This window comes from Pleurodeles waltl, chromosome 10 (genome assembly GCF_031143425.1).
Source record: "Pleurodeles waltl isolate 20211129_DDA chromosome 10, aPleWal1.hap1.20221129, whole genome shotgun sequence".
Lineage (NCBI taxonomy): Eukaryota > Metazoa > Chordata > Amphibia > Caudata > Salamandridae > Pleurodeles > Pleurodeles waltl.
The window spans coordinates 467,065,329-467,082,049 of record NC_090449.1 but is presented as its reverse complement, the minus strand read 5'-3'; the positions used below and the strand labels follow the sequence as shown (position 1 = coordinate 467,082,049).

General features: G+C 42.2%; 1 protein-coding gene across 1 annotated transcript in view; it reads right to left on the bottom strand.

Moving 5' to 3' along the window:
- Positions 1 to 16,721, bottom strand: part of LOC138261625 (SCO-spondin-like) — a 1,514,343-nt gene that overhangs the window by 1,008,141 nt on the left and 489,481 nt on the right. Inside the window, exons 50-51 of the mRNA XM_069210750.1 lie at positions 4,060 to 4,276; positions 1,645 to 1,786 (exon numbers count right to left, since the gene is read on the bottom strand). Of these exons, the coding sequence (XP_069066851.1) occupies positions 1,645 to 1,786; positions 4,060 to 4,276 (359 nt within the window). The remainder of the gene's footprint in view (positions 1 to 1,644; positions 1,787 to 4,059; positions 4,277 to 16,721) is intronic.

The following is a 16,721-nucleotide window of genomic DNA, read 5'->3' as shown; positions in this document are numbered from 1 at the left end:
TTGTGCATTTCTGGGGGAGGGGGAAGTATTGGTGACTGGGGGGAGGGGTCTTGGGTTGGAGCCTCCCCAGAAAACCTAGACTTGTACTGCTCCACTTTTCTGATGGCAATGATGGGAATACGTGTAGGAAAGCTTTATTTTGACTGGCCTTGGTTATCACCAAACAGGACATTGTTAAGGCATGGAGTGACCCTGCAGCACTTTCGTTGAGGGTGTGGAAGACAGTGTTCGACCGCTGCTTGAGCCTGGAATGGCCCAGCTTCCTGGCCCCGGGCTGTCCTCCAAAAACATGTTAAAACATGTAAAGATTTTTTCAGCAAAGGGGGATTCACCTTGAGCCGTTTGTGGGAAGGCTCTGGACACTGGATATGGACATACATTTGTTGGAGCTTTTTGCGACCAGGGAATGGGGTGAAAGTGAGTGAAGGAATCGGGGTGGAATGGCACACGAGGAGAGCCCACATACTTTGTGGCAGTTAGGAACCCTACATATGTGTCCGCTTCATCACAATTTCTGACTGCTGAATTACAATGTATTTTAAGTAAAAGAATAAAAGGTGTTATGAAAAATATTTTTTCACAGTGGAACCCATAAAAATATGGTGTAATCCTGGCTTCCCATGTGAATCCCATGGCTTTCACTCCCCTATCATTCATTGCCCAAGTCCCTTGGTTTTGAATTGACTCTGAATTCTTCGGGGACTATGTTATCAAAAAAGCATAAACAACCAGGTGCCAACTCAGCTTGTACTGGAAGATGCCATTTTTCCTCCTTCCCACCAATCCTTGCTCTGCTGTTCAAGTGACTGCTCTCTATCATAGCAATGGTGGAAATAATCTGTTCAATGGTCTAACATACATATTCATGACTCCTTTGAAGGCATTCCTCCGAACCATTTTCTGCATTATGTTCACAGAAATGTAACTCCATCACCTCATCCTAAGAGATCTCCCTTGCCTCAGTGTAAAATTAATTCTAGAATAATCACATCATCAGTAAATAACTGTATCCTAGCAATTCAGACTGCCTTGTCTTCAAAGTAGCGATCTTGAGTGACCAAAGAGTAACCTAAACCCATTCTATCACCAGACTGGAAATGCAGAAAGCCGAAAAATATGGTATGTAGAAATAAGCATTTGTCTTCCAGACATTGCAACTGTGGACCAATATTTAATTTCACTTAGCTTCATCCCATTCCTTTTTTCAATTTTAAAGGATATTGAAATATAGCTGTTCCTACAATCTCTCTGTCCTCTGGGTCCATTTCATCTACTTCTCCATGGTACTACTACAGATACTGTGGAATAATCCATTATGCCTTATAATTTGCCTGAACCTGCCCACAGCCACATATCTAATAGTAAGAGCATGCATTTATGTAGATATGTTAAATGTATCTACTATCCCACATGTAATGGTATGTATCTGTGCTATACTTATAGTGCTCAACTGCTGCCTTGAGCCAGGACTGTGCTCTGAAAGAAACCTAAACATATTGAAAAACAAACTGAGGGAACAGTCCTCTAAGGAAGCCAAATGTAGTGTAGAATATAGTGACTTGATACATCAGTGTGTTCCATAGATAAAACATTTGTCAAGAAGGCAACTTAGCCTCTTCTCCCAGGCCCACCTTAGAAACTTACCCCAGAGGCAGCCAAGCACTTCAGCTCTCAGGTACAGGCTTTTGTGGTGTGCCACAGGTAGGATACGCAAGTAGCGAGTCAGCAGGGGGTGTTCCAGTTCCCTTATAACAGGGGTATTAGTGTCCTTATTCGCTTCAAAGATCTGATACATGAAAGAAATACGGTAAGTTCGTACCTGTAACTGCTGATTTTCAGAGACGCTAACTTGTTGATAAATCTCAGATCTTCTCCATAGCCTAGTCAGCCTGTACTCCTGAGAAATCAGAAGCTGAACAATCATCAATTACCTCTCATCATAGATTTAGTGCATCTCTGGCTGAATGTGAAAATTCCCAAAAATGAAAATTATTTTTTAATTAATATTTTATAGCCCCTCCCACAACCAAAGCTTTTTACTGCTTACTAACCTACAACCAACAAAATAGGATCCCCAATCCTCTTTGTCCCAAACAAAACTCAGTTTAAGCTTCACTTCAAAGCACTTGGTAAAGGCCAAATTACTTCTTTGTTTGCATGGCTCATCTGTGATGGAATACCTAAGTTAGCAACACAGTTTTTATAAACTACCTTAAATCTACCTGCCAGGAATTGAAGCCAGATGGTAAGAAGGGGGCTGTGTCAAATCAGGAGATGTGCCACATCAGTCTTCTGAATTTAAGCATCTATTTAATTGGTGTTCAATTTTAAGAAACCTGTGTCTGATTTGTTGAATGTTAGAACATTGACTAAGCAAATCACACAATATCATACTACAGGAATATCACAACAATATATTGACAAGCAAAACATTATAGAGGTTAGAACACATTGCTAAGTATATATTTACTATTGTTAACTCCACGGCTAGGTACCTTGGTGATACATACATTGTTAAGGTACACAGATTTGGAGTTAATTATAATGAACCAATGCTTACCTATAGATACTTACTTTGAGGACATTTTGTCAATGTTTTATTAGCATGATATTTGAAACTCGAGATTCTAGTGCCATATCAACTCATTAGTGTTTTGATTTTCATACCTCTGTGGGAGATTTTTAACTAGATTCTAAGATATCAGTTTGTGGCTGACTGCCTAATTTTCAGATTGTGTGATAGCCACAAACTAATGTTAACAAGAAGTTCAAATTAGAATAGACAATTACTTTTAGAACACAGTGTGATTAAGCTTCTGAGTTTAAGAAGCCTAATTGAAATTTGCATCTTGGTATGCGGAAGACACCTGTGAAAAACAAGCCTCCTGATTTTAATGCATTTCTTTTATACTGTCATCCACATTTCAAGTTGTCCTTATTACCATAGCACCTGGTTTAAAAAAAAGGTATTTGAGATTAGCAACTTTGTTTAAGACGTCCGCATGAGGTAAGCCTTCTGGTTTTAACTAGTGATGTTTTTCTGTGGTTTTAAACTATTGTAAGATAGGCACTATGGGCTAATGTACAATAGTGTTTCAAGGTTTCAAACTATGTGGCTTGAGAAAATGCTGGGTTTACAATCACAAAATAGCTTTTTACAATCTATCAAAGTCCTTTTACATGTTACAAATGTTTTACTGACTCATAAAAGGGCTTTTGAGATACATTATGGATCGCAAATACAAGGGGATTTAAAAAATGTGTCTACTCCCCCCATTCTTGTGTTGCAATGGAACGTATCAGTGGTTTATGATCACAAATAAGTTTGAAATCCATTGATTAGTAACCAACCCCCAAGCTGAAGTAGTTTCATACAGGACAGGCTGTCACCATGGTTTAGGGAATCATGTCAGTGAACTTGGAGGAATGCAAAGCAGTAGCCAAGAGGATTGCAATCTGACCAATTAATATTCATTAGGCAGGATGTTTTCCGATCCCCTGAAAATAAACAATTTGTGATGCGACCCATTAGTAAATAGGTTTCATCACAAGCTGCATTCCTGTTCAAAACCAGTCAGGATGCAGGTTGCACATCTCTGGTTTGGAAATGGGTGTAGTACAGCAAGTGCTACATTTTGTAAAGATTGTGCTGAATTAGTCTCTCGATGTTTATGAGACTAGTCACTGATTTTCCAAACAATGTAAGATATATTCTTTATTTCACAAAGAGGACTGGATTAAATTTATCCCTTGTTGCTAGATGTCTGTCAGATTATCTATATTTCAGGAAGAAGTGTGTTTTCTTTCATATTTTAAGGAGTCTGTATGAGAATAGAACCTGGGTTGAAATTGTCTATTACAGTTTTGCACTTAACTTTAAGAAAATGTCTGAATGAGATTACCCCAGATGTTAAGATAGTAGATGTAATAAAAGTTATAAAAATAGCTTTACTTTATTAAATGAAAGGTGTCACAAACGTAATTAATAATCTTGTACAAGCCTCCTATGACTACAAACTACTATCCTGTTCTACCACAATTGTTTTGGACTCTTGGTACCTTTGCCTTTTCAGGTGTGTCATGCTCTCTCTCTGTGTAGTTGCGGTAGTACACCCCATTGTTGCTGTACATCAACCGGTATTTTGTGACATAGCCACCTGACTGTCGTCCACCCTGAGTAACAATGGCTGAGATGAAGGTTGGCTGCATGAAGTCCACCTGGAAGTATGGTTTGTGGTCACTTTCCAATGGACTCCATCCGGGCTCAATGTTCAATCTGAAAAAAGCAAAAGATAGGGCTTTGTTTACCAAAACGTAAATAACTGCTTGGTGCCTCTTTCCTAGGTATCACAATGATTCATTGCAATACTGAACAAATATATAATTCTAATCATGTACAGATCTTCACATGTGTGTAATTTAGGCTCTTGATTCAAAAACCTCAGTAGAAGACCTCAAGAAAATACTTTGTGAACTCACTTCAGATCTTACTGTAATGAGTGAAAAAGATTGCAAACTTTTCTAATTTTAATCAAATATTCCCTGGAATAAAATGTAAAGGTCCCTTGCACTATTTGGATAATATTCAAGGGAAATGTGTTTCAATAAAACATTTTATACTGCATGCTATGAGGACTTTACACAATGAAATAACACTCCTAACAGTCACAAAGCATCTTCCTTATGATTCTACGCAGTGCAGTTATCGTGCTATGGGAGGCAATGCCTAGCGGTCTAATGGAAGTATGAGAGACAGGCACACAGTTTATTATTTTCAGTAAACTGTCAACTCTGAGAAGCTTTATATTTCTTAGGTTCATAGTCAAATTAGCTGGTTACTGCACTGGTAGTTCATTCTGAGATATATTGTTTAAAGTGTATGGTCCTGAGTAGGCTTGGATTAAAGGAAGAAATGGTGGAGTGATCTTGTTAATATCATCTTGTATCCAATTGTCATTGTGAGATGTGAAGAAATAGCAGAATGTAGTTTGCTGGGACCTGCAGTAGTTGTCTAATTTTAAATCCTCCAGTTGGCCAGCAGCATATGGCAAATCTCTTCAATTATTTCATGCCTGTTCATTAGTTGATGGGGGATTAATGTGGTGGACTGGTACAATACTGTTCGATGGACATGACCCTTAGCAGTTTTGCTCTATGTGAGCATAAGACTGTCAAGAAGTATAAGGGAATTATCATGCAGCCTTTGTTGACTACAATAAACTGCTTCACTGATAATATTATGTTGTAAGACATTGGCTTACTGGTGGCTGGGGGGGTGAAATCCTCCTCAAGCAGCAAGCACAATTCATGTCAGGGTGAAACACCAGCAAATCCTAAATTAATCTGTGGTTAACCCTCTGGTAGCTTGGCACAAAAGCAGTCAGGCTTAACTTAGAGGCAGTGTGCAAATTAATTATGCAGTACTTCAAACAGTAATAAAGTGAAAACACAACACAAGAAAAATTCCTCACCAATTTAGAAAGATAGAGTAAAATGTAATAAATTGTCTGAGACCTAAACAGCAAAAATCCAGTCTGTAGAACTGGAGATATGCAATCGTAAAAAAGATTTAAGTGAAAATAGTGTTTGGAAGTACAAAGCGCCAATTGTGGTTATCTGGTTGCGGCCGACCAGGACAAAGTCAAAAGTTCAGGCCGACCACGATGGTACATCCGATGGATAAAGGGACCAGGTTAAGCAAACAAAGTACGTCAACAAAGTACCTTAATTTCTGGTTTGTGGAGCATTGCTAGATTCTGCACTGGTAATGAATCGCACAGCAGTAATTCTGAAGGCTGCAATTTCAAGTCATGCATCATTGTTGAGGATACTATCAACGAGGGGCTTGTGATGCAAATTCCTGCATTGACAATATGTCACACAGTCGTGGTTCCCAGGAAGCTACTGGGCTGCGATGCGAAGTCCAGCATCGTCGTTGAGGATGCCATTGATGAGGGTTTTGCGATGTGAAGGCCTATGCCAAGGATGCATCTTACAATTGCAGCTCCAAGGAAGTAGCGTGCTATGATGAAAGGTTCTCAGTTTGGGCTGAGTTGTGCAGCGGGGGCCACAACTGGACTGGCAGAGCACCTTTAGGTGCACTTCAAGGGTTCATCACAGGGGTGGCACCACTTTGGGGGTAGCACACACAGTAAGCTGAATCCAGGTGCTCGGTTCAAGGTAGTTAGAGTCTTGTCTATCCCTGAGGCTTGCAATGCAAATTCCTGTGTTGAGGATGCGTTGCAAAGGTGGTTCCGAGGAAGCTAAGGGGCTGCGATGAGAAGTCCTGTGCATCATCGAGAATGCCACTAATGAGGGGCTTGCGATGCGAAGGCATGTGTAAAGAATGAGCCATGCAACTGTAGTTCAAAGGAAGCTGCGTACTGCGATGCAGGGTTCTGCGTTTGGGTTGAGTAATGCAGCAGCGGCTCCAATACGTCTATGAGAAGATGTGTCACGCTGCTTCGGTCCAGCTGACAGGACCACAGCTGGACTGGCAGACCACCTTCAGGCACACTTCCAAGGGTTCATGGCAGGGGTGGAACCACTTAGGAGGTAGGACTCACAGCAGAGTGAATTCAGGTGCTAGGTACAAGGTGGTTAGAGCCTTTTCTATCCCTGAGGCTCTGATCAGGAGGCTAACCAACTAGCCATTGGGGTAACTCTGGCAATCCTCGGTTAAAGATGCAGGTCTAGTTCTTTTCACTCAAGCAGCCAGGCTGCAGGGTAGTAGGGCAATAGAGTAGCAGTCCTTCTTGCAGAGCAACAGAGAAGTCCTTCTGAGCTTTCCACAGGTCCAGAGGTGTATTGAAGAGTTGGGTCTGAGAATTTATTATTTATACCTGATACCCATTTTGAAGAAGAAGACGTTTCTAGAGGCTTCCACTCTCAGAGGTGCTTGCAATTTCCTGCCTCCCTGCCATGGCCACGGCTCGTCTGGAGCCACAAAATACTAATGTCAAATGCTTTGTGAACTAAGGCACAAAGCGGTAGGTGGCAGTTCCACCCCCTCATCAAGTCAGAGATGGCCCATCCTGCCAACACCTATCCCTCCTTTGTCTCAATGTCTGGGAGCAATACACAAAGACCAACTACCAGCTACATTTAGTCATGCGACCCAGGATATAGGCTGCAAGCACCAAATGGTAGGACACAAACCAAACTCAATCAAAGGTCTGGAGGGCTAGGGAAACCTTCCTAACCTGGATGGTGGGTAGACCCTTTTCACAAGGGCACAGTGATATATCCTCCCTACACTGAACTATTACTAACACTTGAGAACCCCTCAAGATAAGGAGTCTTAAAAACAAAGAATTCTATTAAGAAACTAGTAGAGGAAGCTGCTGGCACTGAGTGGATCACAAATAAAGAAGAGCAATTCCTCATTACCACCGAACCAGGAATGCCCAAGTTTTACACTATTCCCAAGATTCACAAGGGTAGACTACCTCCCCTACCAGAAGAACTATAGTATCAGGGATCCGTTCACTGCTAGAGCCATTGTCACAATACACCGAGTGGTTCTTACGACCCCTGGTAACACAAACAAGATCCTATATTAAGGACACGCAACATCTGCTGAACTTACTAAAAGAAGTGAAATACAATTCTGCAACAGAAACACTATTGTGCATTGATGTAGAGGCACTCTATACCTGTATCCCGAAAGGTAAAAGCTAATGGGTGATTACCAAGCTTCTTCTTGTCCAGGAATGGCCATGGCCGGCCTCATTACAATGAATAATTAAACTGGCTGACCTAACGTTGACCAAGAATTTCTTCTCCTTTGAGGATCAAATCTTTTTACAGTGTCACAGTACTACCATAGGGACTACCTTTTCACTGAGTATAGTCTGCCTGTACAGGAGCTGATTTAAAGAGGAGAACATATGGACCAACAACCCATTTGGTGCCCATATAAGGGTATGACTGCACTACATTCTGGTCATCTGGCAAAGGGACGAAACTAACACTCAATCATTCAAGATCTGGCTGAATGGAAGGAATCCACTTCTTAGCTTCACAATGACAACAAACAGAACCTGTGTGTCTTTTCTTGATGTCAACATCATGGTAAAAGATGAGGGTTTCATCAGCACATTGTATAGCAAGCCGACGGATCAGAACAGCACCCACCCACACACCCTCTGAAAAAATCTGCCACTGGGACAGTTTTTAAGAACCAGAAGGGACTGTTCAGACATTTGAGACTTTAAGAACGAAGCAGCAATGTTGACCAAGAAGTTGAAAGAAAAAGAATATCAAGAAAGGATGATTGCTGAAGCACGCATGAGGTCACAAAACACTCATCGGGATGCTTTCCTAGACAACAACACCAAACAGGGCAATATTTCCATTATTTTTTAAAGCAGCTACAACTCTTCATCTAATGCTATTAAAAGAATTGTGAACAAACATTGGCGTATCCTCACTTCCAACAAGCTATCCTTAAACAAACCACTGTTCTCATTTAGGAGGAACAGAAGCCTGAGAGACAGCCTGGTGCATAGTAACACATGGCAAAAAACTTCTGAACGACAAACCACCCCATGAAACCTTCTTCCTACCACAGGACATTTTCCATGTGAAAGTTGCTAGTATGCCCACTAACCAAAAAAAGCAAAACAATAGACTTGGTTCTTCCCAGGCCATGGGAGCAGAGGTCTCACACCAACTTTAAAAGCAGCAATGTCATATACACCATCACCTGTCCATGTGGCCTTTGCTACATTGGAATGACAACACAGAAGATCAAAATCCATATAAGTGAGCATAAAAGTACAATAAGGTGCAAAAAAGCATCAACTAAACTGACAACACATGTTCTTGAAAAAACCCATAATGATGATAACATTAGGTGGTCAGTCATTGAGAAACTCAACCCCCAGATTGGGATTGTCAATTGTTCACCCCGATGTGTGACAAATTTGTGTGGGCTTTCCTTGTTTGGGAGATTAGTCAGTTGTACAGACTAATGGTAAGATAATTGGTCTCATACTTCCATGTTGTGCAATATCCAAAAAGTTGACATTCCAAACACATGGGCAGGTGTCCCTAGTAGGGTTTATTAGTATTGGCTTATAATGATGCCCCAAACATTCACCTGGGTTCACACTCAGAAATAGCCCAACTTTTTTTGTGACCCCTTCTACGAACATAAACCACTCAGATTTTTTCCGAGCTTAATCGGTCACAAGTAGTCACTCATATATTCTGAATAAGTAAAATGCATTCATTAGCAGTCAGAAAATTTTTATTCGGATCTTTGATAGAAATCCATAAAAAAGCATATCTACAAAGTTAATTAATAGGTTAAAAAGATAAGAGAAAAAAACTTCAATAAATAGTGGTAAAATATATGTAGATAAAAAGATCAGTACAATAATTAGAGCCTCTATAAATTTGCATACCCGATCAAATAGTCATTTGGTCAACTAAAATATTATTTGCAGAACTGTACATCATTAAATAGCAAATGGGATATACGTACATAAGAAGAGCAGTACAATCTTTGGAACCTCTTAAAATGTGCATACCTGATCAGATAGTCATTTGGTCATCTAAAATATTGTTTGCCAAGCTGTGCAAATTTGTAGCAAGGTGCTTAGCAGTTAGAATCAAGATATTTCCTTTCTTTTATCGCTGCAGCAATAAAGCGACCAATAGCTATACAGATCATTTCAGACTGGAGTAACTGCAGATGAAAAATAGCTTTCTTACACCTCCTGATATTTAGTGATTTAAGAAGTGGCATTAAAAAAACCTTCCTCTGCTCTTTGTACAGCTTACAAAATAAAAACATATGCATTTGCGATTGTTCTGAACGCATATCACATGGACAGGGTATTAGGTCCCTATTGCGGTGCACCTTGGGGGGACAAGCCACTAAAAAGTGGGCTAGGTCCAGACGAAACCTTTTCAAGAAAAATCTATGGTGCCACGGGACAGTTAAAAGATAAGGTTCAATTTTAAATGTAGTACATAAGGGTAGATAAGCTGCCACCATGCCTTGCCCCAGATCGTGCCTCACTCTATCAGTAGCCAATTTCTCTTGGAATTCATTTTTTACTACTAGGATGTCCTGTTTGCCTTTGGCCCCAGGGTTAAAGAATAAGTCTGATGTGTTAAGGCTGCTCAGGGACTCTTTTATGTACATAACCCAGGCACATCTCTGTACTCCATCCAGTCTCATGCAGTCCATAAGCAGTGTCTGAGTGAGAGCTGCTTCCGGCCTAGTCCAAACAGACATCCAGCGAGCTAAAGGGGCTAACTTAATCAGGTCCTCCAGAAAAGGGAGACCTAATTCTGCATGTGGAATTATACCAGGAACGCTCTATGAGAGTGAGAGTAGACTTCTCAGAAATGTATTTTCTCTTATTTGCAGAGATGATGTGCCCGTATAGCCCCATACCCCATCTCCATATCTGACAATCGAAGTAGGCCTTGCCTTATAGATGGTGGTAATGGGCTTTTTTGGTGTGCAGCCTAGTTTGATGATGAATTTGCGTATAGCTGCCACTGCTTGGTTGTATTGTGTGCCTCTGATTTCTCTGAGGTGCTTCCAGTTAGACCCATTGTCAAAGGGAATTCTCAAATACGTGAAGGTATTTACACTGCTCAGTTGGATACTTTCAATATAAAACTGAGGGGCTCTAGTTCTTGGGCGGCCACAAATTATAGTATATGATTTTGTTTTATTAGTGGACAATCCCAAGGCGACAAAGCAAAAACAACAAGTGATGGACGGAATGCTGAACATTGTCAAACACTCACCCCCAGTCATAGATCTGGGTTTAATCCATCGTTCTTTTGCTCACCATGCCACCCCAGTTTGGACCCAGCCATATGCAAATCAGTCTTGACCCTGTTCCTCATGGGAACAGTCCAGACCGAACTGCCAAGCAAGGTCCTCACTGGACCGGAAACAAGCATCCTAGGACCGGTTTCGGGGTTTCACCCCTCATCAGCCAGGCTAGCTTGAATCCAGTGGCATGGGAAGCACGGGACCCACGTCTGGGCATACCCTTCCCACTTAGGGCGACAAAGCAAAAACAACAAGTGATGGACGGAATGCTGAACATTGTCAAACACTCACCCCCAGTCATAGATCTGGCTTTAATCCATCGTTCTTTTGCTCCCCATGCCACCCCAGTTTGGACCCAGCCATATGCAAATCAGTCTTGACCCTGTTCCTCATGGGAACAGTCCAGACCGAACTGCCAAGCAAGGTCCTCACTGGACCGGAAACAAGCATCCTAGGACCGGTTTCGGGGTTTCAACCCTCATCAGCCAGGCTAGCTTGAATCCAGTGGCATGGGAAGCACGGGACCCACGTCTGGGCATACCCTTCCCACTTAGGGCGACAAAGCAAAAACAACAAGTGATGGACGGAATGCTGAACATTGTCAAACACTCACCCCCAGTCATAGATCTGGGTTTAATCCATCGTTCTTTTGCTCACCATGCCACCCCAGTTTGGACCCAGCCATATGCAAATCAGTCTTGACCCTGTTCCTCATGGGAACAGTCCAGACCGAACTGCCAAGCAAGGTCCTCACTGGACCGGAAACAAGCATCCTAGGACCGGTTTCGGGGTTTCACCCCTCATCAGCCAGGCTAGCTTGAATCCAGTGGCAATCCCAAGGCTGTCATCAAATCCACAAATCTGCTTAAGAGTTTTTGGAGGCCCCTCCCAGTCCGTGCCATCAGAACACAATCATCGGCGTACATTAATACTGGTTGTGGTCTTTCAGCGATCTTAGCGTTATCTGCCTTTTCGTCAATCAGAGCTCCCTTTAGGCCATTTATATAAAACGTAAAAAGGAAGGGTGCAAGAACACAACCCTGTCTTACCCCTTTCCTAACCTTAAAGGGGCTGGTACATTACCCCTCTTGCCCAAATCTGACCTTAGCTTCGACATCATTGTGGAGTTGGGCCAACAGGGACACTATCTTTGGATTAGTACATTTATCGGTTAGCATCGCCCATAATTTGCTTCTGTCCACACTGTCAAAAGCTGCCGCTAGATCCATAAATGCCAAATAAAGACACCCTTGCTTTGCCCCCACATACTTTTCTCTAATCAGGTGGAGGTTCAAACATTGGTCGACTGTCCCCACCGCCTTCCTGAGTCCAAACTGAGACTTGGAGACAATGTTATTGTCTAAAGCCCAGGCTTCCAAATGGTCCAGGAGGATTCTTCCAAAAATCTTTACAGTGGCGTCAATCAGAGAAATTGGACGATAACAAGCAGGGTCACTCTGGTCTCCCTTCTTAAAGATCGGTACAATAATGGCACTAGACCATGATGGAGGGAGGACAGAGTTTGATGCAGCTCCAAAAACGTTTACCATAATTGGTACCCAAAGATCAATGTTGTACTTAAAGAGATCAACTGGGACCCCAACTGGCCCTGGGGCCTTATCTTGCAATGGGCCCTTGATAGTTAGTATGACATTGTTCAGGTGAATGTCGAGTTCCTCAATACCAAGCATGGGAAATGCATTAATTTTATTTTAGTTCGGTAGTTTACCGATTAAGGACCGACAACCAGACATCACAGTCAAATATTGGTACATTTCAAGATGGCAGCCTGATTAGTGTACAGCGCAAGGTCACTCTTGTAGGAGGAAGGGCAGAGTCAGCTGACACCCTGAAGAAAGTTACGGTTTTCAATTCTGAGAAAATTTTAAGATAGTTCCTGGTTACCCCAATTTTACTGGCAGCCTTTGCATTGGGGTGTTGATGATAAACATGGAGACTTGTACTCCCATGTTTAGCAATCCACCCACCAACTCTGAACAATAGCACACAAAGGGGCGGCGCCTGGAAAGGGTACCGGCGCCGTACAGCTGTGTCACATCCAACAGAGGTTAGATACCGCATCGGCACTAGGATGGCTGAGGTGTTCCGAGATTACGCAGCCTCCACTTTGGCGCATCATGATCGTGCACCCGTTCACGCCACAGCGAAAGTAACACAGCTGAGAGATATCAATGGAGCTTTGCTCTGATTGGTTTTTATTTCCAGAAACCAGCCCATACTGGCCAGACCCCACGGTTCAAATACTCATGCCCACTGGCACCATACAGCCACAAGCTGGGGAGAGTGGAGCCAAATAGATGGTTCAGAGGGTAGAGACCCTTGACAAAGTAAGGCCCATATTTATACTTTTTTAGCACCGCATTTGCGCCGTTTTTTGATGCAAAAACGGCGCAAATTTACAAAATACAATTGTATTTTGCAAGTTTGCGCCATTGTTGCGTCAAAAAATGAGGCAAATGCGGCGCTAAAAAAGTATAAATATTGGCCTAAATGCTTATGAAATGCAAGTGAATGCTCATTTTGGTTAAGTATTGGATCTGAAATTCTGACAGTATGTTCAATTACTCCCTGTAGGGTTTGACTATAGGGCCAGCCCTACTCCTGCCCCCCTGGGGTCAATTTTATCCCACAAATCAGGTGAGTGAAGTCACAGTGCACTAAAAGCAAGAGATGGTCATACAGATATATATGTGAGTTAAATTCAAACCCCAATGTGGGAGCCATGAATGTTGGCCTATGTATGTTGAGGACTCCCAGGTTAAAGCTGCTGAAGTGCTGCAGCTTATGTCTGATCTCACTTCTGACACTGGCATGAGTTGAGATTAGATGTACTCCATGCAAGAGTGACTAATATTAAACTTGGTTCAAACGCTGTTACAAGATGTATGTGTAGGAGTAAAAGGACACAAACGGATGCCTCAATATGCTCACCATAAACATTTGTTTTTTGGACACATGATGGGGAGGTATGTGTGGTACTTTTGAAGGAGCCACAGAATGGCACAATATCTTACAGGATATATTTTGTGTTTTTATAGGTATGACTTAAAGAGGCAAGTATTATGCTACCTGTGCATGCTTAATATATATTTGCATGAAACATACAAATATTGCTAAACATGCCACATGGGTAGTATTAGAAAATACAAACCCACCCTGATGAAAGCTAAGGACCTACAGAGGCTATTAGTGTAGGGCTGAAACATATTGGTGCGATTGAAGAATTCAGGGTCACAGGACCATTATATCCTAAAACTATAACATTATATAGTTTTAATCATTCCTATCCATCCTTCTAATAAAGGGACACCTTTGGACTGGATGAGGAATGTTTAACTTAAGGATATGTCTCCTAGTATAATTTTCTCATAAGAGGCGCCTGGAGTATGGTTGAGCCCACTCTGACCTTTAGGAGTCAGGGTGAACCCGATGATGCCAATATTAGAGTGGGTGAGGGATATTTATAAGAAAACGTTTTTCTTCCTTTTCCCACGTCCGTAAGTGTGGTGTACAGGTGTAGCACACAACCCTTCCCTTTGTTTCTAAGACTACTTATCTTGGGGGGTACTCTAGTGTTAGTAATCGGACAAAAAAAGCCAACTTTCTACAAGAGGCATTTTCAGAATTGTGATTTAAAATCCAACTTTACCTTTATAAAGAGTTTTAAATTACAGTTCTTTAGACACCAACTTGGCATTCCTACCTGTTACTATTTAAAAGTAATCACATATTGAACGTACTACGTTAACCCAATGTTATCCTTTGGGAAAGGTAGGCCTCACATTACTAAAGAAAAAATGTAGCACTTTTTCACTACCAGGACTTGGAAAACTTAAAAGCACAAGTCCACGTTTTTGAATGCACTGTACCAAACCCTATGGCCTGTACAGGCCCTACTCTAGGGGTGGCCCTTGCATTAAAAAGGGAGTTTTAGGCCGGAAAAAAGGTTTAATTTGACTAGACTTAAATGTCAGTTTTGAAACTGGACACACAGACTGCAATAGCAGTCCTGGGGCATGTTTTAAAGGACTACCTAGGTGGGTGGCACATGTGCTGCAGGCCAACTAGTAGCATTTAGTTTACAGACCCTGGGTGGGGTACCACTTAAATAGGGACTTACAAGTAAATTAAATAGGCCAATTGGTTATGTGTCAATGTTACCATGTGTAAAAGGGAGATTACAAGCACTGGTTAGCAGTGGTAACGTTTGCAAAGTCCTAAGCCCAGCAAAAACGATGCCAGCAAAAACCAGAGGATGGAAGGCAAATTGTTGGGTGAAAACCACACAAAGGATGGCAGGTCCAACACATGGCATTAGTATTATTATGAGTTATATATTGTATTGTATTGCTACAACACTTTCTACCCCTGATGAGACATCATAATGCTTTATGCTGGACAGCGCTCTGTTCCAGAACCCGGGTTAATGAGATTTATTGTGGCTACTGTTGGTCATTGGGGTAAGTCTTGCACTCGTAAGGAAACCGTGTCAGGCATTTACTACAGTTTCCATGTGGTAAATTAAATTAATAAGGGTTTGGTGTGATTTTTCTGTAGGAGGGGGTATTAATAAATGAGCTACAGAGCTTAGGTATTGTTAGATTGCAGAGGTATGAATTTTAAAGAAACGTCTGTGATCTCTAAAATAAGGTGTGGTAAATTAGCAGAGATACAATAATAAGGCCAGGCACTATGCCTAAATCCCCAAGGGTGCCCAAATACCCACTGCCGTACACAGTTGACTATGGGGTGATTACGAGTGTGGCGGTCTATAGACAGCCACACTCGCAGTGGTGGTCTAGACCGACACCAATGCGGCGGTCCGACTGCCACATTACAACCCTGGCGGTCGGATTGCCAGGGAACCGCCAGCTCCACGAGGATCTTGGATCTGGAGGATGGTGCAGTCCTAATCCACCAGGGCAGAGCTATTACGACCCCCTTCTCCACCAGCGGTTTCATGGTGATAGCATTGCCATGAAAAGGCTGACAGAGAAAGGGTACAGGGGGTCTCAGGGGGGCCACTGCTGATGTACTTTGCAGGGGCGGTGCAGTGCCCCCCTGGCCAGCACCGTAGCAATGTTCACATTGCAAGGGGTGCTGGTACACCCTGCAGGCGACATCATTGCCACCGGCTCGATTACGAGCCAGGAAAATGCTGTAACCTGTTTCCCGCTAGGCCAGCAGGCCGAACGTAGGTTTCCACCCACAGACCTAGCATGAAACCCATAATAGCTCTGGCGGAGAGTTTACCGAGCATGCGGCGGCCACCATGTAGGGAGTTTGGCGGACGGAGTTTTCCGTCCGCCAAACTCGTAATCAACCCCTTTGTCATGTAACAAAATAAAGGGTGTCATCTTAAGTAAGGCAGACCTGTTGGCTTTGACAAAGGGTCAAAACAATAAATTATGTAACATAGCCCTACTGACTTTAACAAAGGGGCCAGAGCTTCAAGATCTATAAAACAGACCTGTTGGCTTTCTCACCAGTAATCAAATGTATATTTTATAAATTCACATATTGTAAGGTTTAATAATTGTGATTGTCGCAATATGTTTTCAGTATTTCACTTAAAAAACATGTACATGTCTTTAAGTCTTTTTTTATATTTTTCAGGCCACAAAGTAAGCCATAGAACCAACCACGGGGAATCCCTCCACTCCAGCTTAGAAGCCCAAAGCTTCAACTCAGAGTTCTTTGAAATTAATGGTAATCTCTCCTAGGGTCACTGATTCAATGACCAGAAACTTTGCTTCAATTTTTATTAAATGTTCTTGGGGAACTGCTGTGCTCCCTGCAGCCCCCACAAGATTTTGAAAACAAAGCATGATGTTGGCCCTGCCCCTTCTGTAGGTAGCATAAAACATTTTTTTTTTTAACCCCTTGCAGGAAATTA